Raw genomic sequence first — 10,489 nt, 5'->3', positions numbered from 1 at the left:
AATTTTAAATATTTTTGTGATATACATTGAAGTTAAAGGACAATAATAAAATAATTCTTAAAATTAACGGATAATAGATGAAATTAATAAGATATTTGCCTTAGCATATGAAAATTAACTTATAAACTAATTTGAGCTTATAACTATTTAAAATTTTAAGCAATTACTTGTCTGGTTAAAATACTTATGACTAATAAGTAAATTTATTTGGTGAAAAATAATTTATAAGTATAATTATTATTAAAATGACTAAAAAGAATATCAAATAAGAATTATGATGAAATTTTGAAAATTAAATGAAGATAATATAGTAAAATGATTGTAAAATTAACTTATAAGTATAAAATTTATAAGTATCAAAATAAAAAATCGAGTCTTCCAATTTATTATTTATTATTTTTTTTAACTTATAAGCTTAATTTGTAAATTTAAAAATTATTATAAATAAATAAATTAATATATTTTTAGAGTTTAGAAGCTGATTTAACTAGTTTATAAATTAAGACAAAAACCTTCTGAGCTAACTACTTAAATTGATTTTTACTTGAACTTAATTAATAAATTTTTTTAATATAATAGATTTTAACTGTAATTTAAATTTAAAATTTTATAATTTTGAAGATAATTTTAGTATTATTAAAATAATACCTAAATTTATCATATTTTTCATAAAAATAAAGGGGGGAAAAGTATTATATTGATTGCTTAAGGAAGGGTTCAAAGTTATTTTAAGGAATAAGCAATAACCAACTTGATCTGAAATTTGTTATGGGAAATAATAATCTCATTAATTATGTTGTGGAAAATTAATTAAAAAAAAAAAAAAAAAAGCATGAAGCCTGTCAGCACCTAACCCACATGTCCTGTCTTATATACATCTAGAAAATTTGTTTGATCAGTCAACTAAAATATTCATTTTCTTATTAATTAATTCATAATTTAACCATTTGCATAGTGTAGTTGGTAAAGACTAGAATTTTTATTTTATTATTATTTGTTTAAAAAATAATTTAATAAAAAGCAACTTTTTAAATACTTTTAATTCATAGTCATTTATTAACTACTTAAAAACTCATTAAATTAATTTTTTTAATGTTATGCACACTAACCTATGCATGAGCACATGAAATTATATATTGATATTATTGGTAACTTTATGAATTCAAATCATTAAAAAATAAAATTCATGTCTCTAATTCATGGTATGTAATATTAAAATTTTAAAAATTAAAAATCATAAAACAAATATACAATGAATATAATTATCTTTTCAATATCATAATTAATAATTATATAAAATATAAAATTTTAATTTTAATTCAATTTAAAAATATATTAATATAAATTAGTCCAATTAAAAGATAAAAAAAATTAATAAAAAAACTAAAAAAAAAAAACACATATAAATTATTAAACAGAGAGAGGATCACATTCTCTTTGTTTTAACTTTAATATATAGATAGATATAGATAGATTAGTAGTGCTGCTGATACTCCAACAATTTATAAATATACTCAAAATTTGTTGTCTTTAAATCAAATTAAGAAAATTATTCTTAATAATTATATGACATATTTAGCATTTAATATTTTAAATTACAATATTGATTTATTTTAGTAGTTTAAAATGTTCAAACTTTAATAATTTAAAATAAATATTCAAACTTTAATTGCATATAAAATAACTGAAATTTTATATATATATTTTTTATTTCTTTAGTTATTAAAATAGAAACACATACATATAAATATTTATAACTTATATATTTGATGAATGAAAATCGGATATGAAATTCTATTTTTTTTTCGTTTAAATAAATCTTAATGTATTATTTTAAAATATAAATTTAATGTATTTATAAACTTTTTGCACAATTTATATTTTAATTGGGTAAATAGTGCTATCTTTTTATTTATAATTTGTAACTTCATATGCTTAACTATATAGTTCCGTCCACTAGGATTCACATAGTTTTCATTTGAGTTTTATCCTAAATTTTTTAATTTATATTAGATTTAAAATAATCAATATATATTTTTTAAAATAAAAAATAACCAATAAATATTGACTGAGTTATTTACAATAAAAAAAAGGTTATTTAAGTCAAGATTTTATGGAGGATATTTGTGGATAAATTTCAACAACTGTCTATGAACTTATATAGTTATAACACTATAGTTCTTTTAACTTTAAAATGTAATATAAAAGCTCCTAAACTTTTAAATTTTGCACAATAAAATCTCTGACTTTCAATTACTGATTTTTCAGTTAGAAACTTACGTGAATAGCTCCACATGGTGCTTAGTGAACATTTCTTTCTCATTTCTTATGAAAAATATAAAATTATTCTCTTTACGCATTAAAAATTATTCTATCGAAGAATGATTTAAATTACACATGACTTGAGAGAGAAAAGAGAAATACTGACTAAACTCCATGCTAGAACTATCTAGGTCAGCGTCTAACTGAAAAACTGATAATCGGAGGTTAGAAGAATTTTACTGTGTAAAATTTAAAAGTTGATGGGTTTTATATTACATTTTTAAATTGAAGGACTGTAATATTACAACTAGATAAGTTCAGAAACAGTTATCAAAATTTATCCGGATATTTATTAAAAGGAAAATCTTTTGCGCCTAAGACTTCGATTGTTTTATAAAAAATAATTTTTAAATAGAAAATATTTTTTTATAGAATATATTTTCTAGGAAAATAGTTTCGTTTTTTAGTTACAATGTTATTATATCATGTACATATAAATATTTTAATAGAATTATTAAAATATAAAAAACAAAAAATGACTTAATTCCCTCTTTACTTAAGAAAATATTTTCTATTAATTTATTCTTGTAAGTGTCCCAAATGTTAGAAAATATAAAAAATATTTTATAAAAAAATATTTTTCATGAAACAAACGGAGTTTAATTCACTTAAAAAATATGAATGAAATATAATTTGTAAATTTCATTTTCCTATTTGATATATACAAGTATTTAACTTTTTTGAATTTCTTTTATATTATATCATAGATTTATATACAAATAAAAGCTGCTCCTACTACATAATTTTTTAAATTACCATAAAAAATTATTTAATTATTTTTAAAATAAAAATAAAATATAATTCTGTAAATTTAAATATCTCCTGGTCTAGCATATTCAAAGTTAGGATCAGAATGGATCCATCTGAGAATTTGGTAATCTAGAAATAACTTGTTTTCTCCTCAATGGAATGGTCACAAGGAAAAAAGAACAGACATCAATTGATATGAACGATTGAGCACCACGAGTCATTAAGGTTGAATCATGGAAGGAATAGGCCCACTAGGTAGAATTCACCCTTGAAAACCGGCTTATAGGGAGAGAGTGCCTAAACACTTATTAACCTCATATTAAGGCCGTTACTTAGCAATGTGAGATCGTAACATATTGGCATGCAAAAACTCCACAGAAAATTTATCTTTCCTACAATAATTCTCAAGGGAACTAGGCAGATTACACAGCTTTAGATTACATGCACAAGCCATAATATATTCACTTGCTTGAAATGGCTGCATAATTAGTTAATTACTCACATAGTCAATGAATGATCTTAGTGTTTAAATGCTAAAGAACAGACAGGAAGAGAAGGCAAGTGGGTCAACTCCAAATCAGTTGCCAATTTAGTTATCTTCTTGATTCAAAGGCAGTTCAAGTAGTCTCACAGAACGAGGAGGCACAAACTCGGCAAATATTGGATAGTGTGAGGAAGGATAATACCCGTCAATATTATCATTCACCACTTCACACAAGGCAGGAATCAGAGATCTACCTCTAAAAAGAATCCAATCCACATGTAAATCCTGAGTTTGGCGATCCCAGCAGAGGCAGAGCGCTCTCAAGATCAACTTGAGGAATTCAAGAGCTCCTTGCTTGTCACCTGACAGCACCAGATAATATGAGAATAGTTATATCATGCTAAGCGACCTAAACAGAAATGGCGAGATACTACCTTTGAATCCATGATAAGTGCGAATGATGGAAGCGTTTTTCCTCACTCTGGCATTGGGCCATACATCCCTCATATCTCCCACAACACCATGCTCCCTGAAGGGAAAAGACAGTAGTAATTTAGTTAGTCCCATAACTAGGAAAAATGAAAAACCTGACACACAGTCACTTTCTGACACTCAAATTCAGAGAGGCAGCATTTTCATTTAAAAAGTAGAACTCAGAAAGATGAAGCAATCAATCAGTTGTTTCCAGGAAAAAAAAAGAAGAATTTCAACAATTCACAAGATAAAACAAAATGACTTTCTTAGCTTTTTGGAGCATTGTTTTTTAATCCAGACTTGACGATGCATGCCCTTAACCGCAAGTAGGGTATTTCTTCAAGATTTTTTTTTTTTTTTGGATGAGTAAATGATGATATGTGTTTCAACTTTAAATGGCAGCACGAGGGTGACAACTATGTATCAAAAGCAATTTTTCTACTAGACAATGAATCTACAAACTGAAGAACATTCCACACAATTAAAAAAAAAAAATGATTGCAGCCAGCTATGTCTAAGAATATCAAGAAAGCTCTTCTCCCTTACGAGTGTCCTCATCTTTCTGTCCCTTCACATGTCTCAAAAAATGGCAGGCGGACCAAGAAGTAAAGTACTCTTTTCTCATGTACAAGCACACATACTCCTCCAAGTCCAAGCACACTTCCTTTCATTCGCACATTCCCAAGAGGTACCTATTTACATGAGCAAGCTAACTCCCACAGCTGTCTTAACCCAGCTAGGTGCCCAAATAGTTGAGCACTGTCTTTAGATATCATTAATGAATCATTCTCCACTTTTGGAGATTATTAATAAATAGCTAGAACCCTCTCCCTGTTGCTTCCAATGCAAACGGAATGGCCTTGGAGTGGGATCATCCAGGTAAAGTTGATTTCACCATCAGCCAATCCTCCCTTACTCAAAGCTCAATAGAAAGATAACTTCAAGCCTCCCCCCTCCTCTTTCCTTTTTACTTTGTAGACAATAGTACTCACAATATTCCATTTCACAAATATACAAAACCTCTGAAAATCTAGAGACTGAATTTATAACTCCCAATCCAGGGCTCCACAAACAAAAATTCACAGCCCAAGCCACATTCACATTTTTTAACAATTCAAAAAGAATAAAAAAGAACATCCCTATTACTCACCAACAATAATATCATTATACCAAGATACTGCAGATTTTCATAGACTAACGTCACATATTTCCTTTCGCTGTTTCAGCTTCATTGTGAACAAAGAGTTGGTTCATAATAATTTTACAAAATTTGTGACTTGTAGATTTAGTGACAAACAGAAACCATATGGCCATCAGCATTTCTAAGCAGCAGATATCCAACAACGCTATCCTACCATCTTACAAAAAAAATAAAATAAAATAAAATAAAAAAAATTCCATAACTAAAGAGACTGAGATAAAATTACCATTTGTATATAACTAATAACTAGTAATTTTAACACAGGTTTGTTGTTTGTTCACTCTTGTAAATAAAGCAGGTTCTTTCTCCTTCTAGTTTTCCCTGGAGTAGGGGAGGGATTGGTCTGAATTAACGTCATAAATACAGCATTTTATCCCTGATATACAGAACTAGCAAGGTTGATCATAGTCAGCAATGGTATGGCAGTACACTGCTAATGCAGCTAGGGTCACAAACAGGGAGGATTTGAGAAAGAGAGAACCACCAAAGAACTGCAGTTTGAATTTTGAATAACTAAGGCAGTTATGACCAGTTGTTGAACTGAAACTACTAACCCTAAACCTAAAGGAATTAAAAAAAAAAAAAAAAACACTACAACAGGAAAAGCATAGGGCCCCTATACAATGTTCAAAAAACAAAATAGTTATGCCTCCGTTCCAGCTAATTGATTAATGCCAATGCCCAATGGTAGATTTTAAGAGAAAAATGTTCAAACTTGAGACCTGTATATGGGCCCTTATACAAGGGCAATGTTAAATAAGCATGACAAGAGAAAATATTTGAATGCCTACACACCAAAGGTACCTTGTTCTCAAGAATTAGAAAAAAAAATCTCAATTTCTGTATTCCAAAGGTACCTTGATCTCCCAAGAAGAAAACGTCCTGTAGGTGATTCCTTTAGTGTGTTAAATCCTCCACAGTACACAACTGGCAAGCTTGGAGGTAAGGATGCAATGTGTTGCCACGTCAGTAAAGCACTTCTTCTGCGGGCCCGAGGACTGAATTCATCCATGTTTGTATTCACTATTTGAAATGAAAAGCCCGGCGGTTCAACTCCTTTCAGTTGGAATGTGTGGACATCATGTCAAAGAAAACAATTCATAAGCAACCTACAAACACAAAACTGTGGGCTGGGAACTCAAAAGATAAATGATATAACTTTTGGAAAACTAGTAGCTGGAACTTCAAAGGATATAGCCCATGTTGCAATACACGGAACTGCAGCACCCCATGACAAGCTTCCTGGGACAGAGGGTGAATCTGATAACCAAAATGTTCCACCTTCTAGCAGCTCTACCTTCATTGAAAAACAGAAGGACATAAAGAAAGGCCATTTTGCCTCAACATATTAGACGAAAACAATGTAAATGCTTGGCCAGATTGGAAAGGAACTGATTTCAGACCTTCTCCTTGTCGTAGAAGATTGTGCAGTATTCAACAGAAGTGTCTTGAGATCCTGTTCTTGATACTCCAAACTGATCATAACCTTAAGAATATAAAGAAGCAATGCTCAGTTTCAAGGTTCATAGGATCAAGAGAGCACTTTCAATATTGCACACTCTTGGGGAAAAAATCGTACAAAAAGCACAAGAACAAGTGCAAATATAAACTTATAATTGTAACTGAAACTCAAATTCTATATGCTAACGATATCAAGCGCTAAATGGGAATCAACTCAAGTATCAAGTGGCATTGAAAACAAAATACAATTGACAACATCCCTGTTCATTTTTCTATTGGTCTATTGTATGAGCTATACAACATCCCTCTTCTGCATGCCCATAAGCAAACACCTTAGAAATCTTAAGTGCAAGCTTCGATCCCACATAAAGAATGACTTAGATAATCAGCGTCATTCTAAGAGGGTGAACTACTCCAGATCCCAAGCTTCAGCAATTTTGCATGAGATGCTTGTCCTCAAGACTGAAGACTGCACCCCTCACTCCTAAACTTATCATTGCATCAAGCAACAGCCCCAAAGTTTTAATCACACAGTAATGATCCAATCGATAAGGCATTTGGTTATAAAGGGAAATTAAATGATTCCATATTGTAGTTGATATACGAATATGATAATTTTGATAGTAGTTACAAAAATATATAAGGTCATGATTGTGTTCCCAAAAAATCAAATGTATTAACTGTGAACATCTGATTTGCACCTTAAGCCCATGTCACCAACATCAGGAGTTGAATACACAAGCACAATCTCTCTTAAAACTAGATTTGACTGGTTAGAGAATATAGTCAGCAACTTCTTAATTATCATTACGCAAGAAAATGATCAATGAATTATCGCAAAAGTTACCTGGCAAGCCCTGTTGAAGATAATCTAACTGCGATTTTACACCTGAATCCAAAAGGCAGACATGATCAACAAGAAACAACAGCAGAAATTACTCAAATATCTATCGGAACCAGGTGAAATAAACACGAGTAGCCAAAGACAAACAAACAAACAAACAACATAATAATCGACCTTAAGGAAAACCCAAGAAAATCTACAGCAAAAACAGAGACCCAGATCAACCATTTGAAGGAAAAAGCAGTTAGAACCAAAATCAGACACCAAACAAAGAGGCAAAGCAGACCTTGCTGGGTACAAAGAATCATAGGGAAGTAACTGGTGATGACACATATACATAAATCTCTCCTCTTCTCCCAACAATTAGGGCTGTCTTCTGGCTGATCTTCATGAAGATTAAAGGTCATAAGAGTCAAAGAAACACTCATTGTTTTCCAAACAAGAAAAGCAAGCTGGCGCACTCGGCTTCTTTTCTTTTCCTTTTTTTCTCCAACCCCAACCAAACCACTACATGATTATTGAGTAACGGGAAAAGAAGAAAAGAGCTAATAGTAATAAGCTTTGGTAGATTCCATTGTCGAGAGCTTGGAGATGCGTTTGATTGATTGGATTGGATATCAGTGTTCTGCAGTGGGCACTGTAATGGCGGCTGCGCAATGGTTAAAATTTGAACCAACGCTCAATTTGGCATTTAACTATGAAGTCAGGTTGACCAAATCGTTAATTTAATTTTGATCTAAATCAATTCAAAAACACATGCCTGACATACGAAGTGAGATTGACTTAAGCAAGCCATTTGTGGGATCCACTTACTACAACTTTTACCTTAACAACGACTCTGAAATTGGAATTTGATATAATTCCCAAATTTTATTGCCTTTCAAACGCAGAGCCGCATGTCGTTTCCACCATATATGAATCTATACAGTTAATGATTTTAGACCTCAAACCGGTTTGAATTTATTGGGCTGAAATTGAAATTGATTAGTTGGAATTGATAATTTTGATTTGATTTCGATTTGATTTAAAATTTTAAAATTTTATTTGTTTTAACATTTTTTTAAAATTATATATATAATTATGAGTATCTTTAATTTTTAAATTATTGTTAAATAAAGTATTCACTAATTTTGAAATTAATTAGCATATTAATAGATTTTTAGTTTTATTAAAGTTTAATGGATTCAAAAATATAATCTTTGATGCTTGAGGTGTAGAAGTATCTAAAAAGAGATTTCTTTTTAATTGGTGAATTTTTATGAATTTTATTATTATTATTATTATTATTATTGAGAAAATAATTTATGTAAGAATGACTTTTTTTTTAAAAGGAAATGAGATTATTTTGAATCATAATCCTATATTGGTATATGCATATTATGTAACATATGTTGACGTGTAAATTGAAGTTTTTATAGATTTTTCAAATTATTTATGAGAAATTATTTACATTTAACTCAACTCAACTCAACTCAATCTTTATTCCAAAAATTTGGGATCGATTATATGGATTCTCTTTTTCCACTCTAAACGATTTTGGGTTAAATCCTCTAAAATGTGTAATGTTTCTAGGTCATGTTGTACTACTCTCCTCCAAGTCAGTTTAGGTCTACCCCTTCTTTTCTTTCTATCCTCTACCCTAACGTGCTCTACTTGTCTAACTAGAGCTCTGTATATCTATGCTTCACATGACTAAACCACCTCAATCTCCCTTCTCTCAACTTATCCTCAATTGGTACCACTCCTACCTTTTCTCTAATACTCTCATTACGGACTTTATCTAGTCTAGTATGGCTACTCATCCACCTTAACATTTTCATCTCCTCAACTCTTATCTTAGACACATACGACTCTTTTAGTGCCCAACACTCACTACCATATAACATGGCCGGTCGTATGGCTGTACGGTAAAATTTTCCTTTTAACTTATTGGAAATCTTGCGATCACATAAAACTCCCGTGGCATGTCTCCACTTCAACCATCTGACTTTAATCTTATGACCAACATCCTCTTTGCATCCCCCATCTACTTGAAGAACTGAGTCGAGATATTTAAAGTGATTACTTTGGGACAGTATCACTCCATCCAAACTAACTCATTCCCTATCACCAGTTCGGCCTTCACTGAACTTGCAATGCATATATTCTGTCTTCGTTCTACTTAACTTAAAGCCCTTTGACTCTAGAGTACTTCTCCAAAGCTCTAGCTTTTTATTAACTCCTTCTTGCGTCTCATCTATCAGAACTATATCATCCGCAAACATCATGCACCATGGGATACTCTCTTGTATATGTTTCGTTAATTCATCTAAAACTAATATAAAAAGGTAAGGGCTTACAGCTGAACCTTGGTGTAATCCAACTGAAATAGAAAAATCTCTTATTTTCCCTCCCACTGTGCGTATAATAGTGGTTTCTCCTTCATGTATGTCTTTCAACACTTGTATGTACCTAATAGATATCCCTTTTATTCTAACACTCTCCATAAGATATCTCTTAAAACACTATCATAAGCCTTCTTCAAATCAATAAAAACTATGTGTAAATCTTTTTTCGCATCTCTATATTTCTCCATCAAGCTTCTGATGAGAAAGATCGCTTCCATAGTTGAACGACCAGGCATGAAGCCAAATTCATTTGGAGAAATAAAAGTATCATGACGTAGTCGATGTTTTACAACTCTTTCCCACAACTTCATAGTATGGCTCATGAGTTTAATTCTCCTATAGTTTGAGCAACTCTGTATGTCTCCCTTATTTTTAAAAATAGGTACTAAAATACTCCTCCTCCATTCATCAGGCATTTTCTTTGAATTTAGAATCTTATTAAACAATTTAGTTAAACATGTCACTCTCATATCTCCCAAATACTTTCCACACTTCAATTGGTATTCTATAGGGTCCACAGGCTTTACCCACTTTCATTCTCTTAAGTGCTTCCTTTACTTCTAAAG

At 30.7% G+C, this 10,489-nt stretch overlaps 1 protein-coding gene across 1 annotated transcript; it reads right to left on the bottom strand.

The window, feature by feature from the left end:
* Nucleotides 1-3,434: 3,434 nt before the first annotated feature.
* Nucleotides 3,435-8,228, bottom strand: LOC110658649 (uncharacterized). Its single transcript, XM_021816366.2, has 7 exons — nucleotides 7,823-8,228; nucleotides 7,540-7,581; nucleotides 6,635-6,717; nucleotides 6,427-6,528; nucleotides 6,089-6,303; nucleotides 3,991-4,085; nucleotides 3,435-3,918 (listed from the first exon to the last, which is right to left on the bottom strand). The coding sequence occupies exons 1-7, from the start codon at nucleotides 7,962-7,964 to the stop codon at nucleotides 3,662-3,664; spliced, it is 936 nt and encodes a 311-aa protein (XP_021672058.2). The 5' UTR covers nucleotides 7,965-8,228; the 3' UTR covers nucleotides 3,435-3,661.
* Between the last annotated feature and the right edge of the window lie 2,261 nt (nucleotides 8,229-10,489).

The sequence above is a fragment of the Hevea brasiliensis genome, chromosome 13, assembly GCF_030052815.1.
Source record: "Hevea brasiliensis isolate MT/VB/25A 57/8 chromosome 13, ASM3005281v1, whole genome shotgun sequence".
Lineage (NCBI taxonomy): Eukaryota > Viridiplantae > Streptophyta > Magnoliopsida > Malpighiales > Euphorbiaceae > Hevea > Hevea brasiliensis.
Note: the sequence above shows the minus strand (reverse complement) of the source record. Positions and strands in the feature narration are given on the sequence as shown.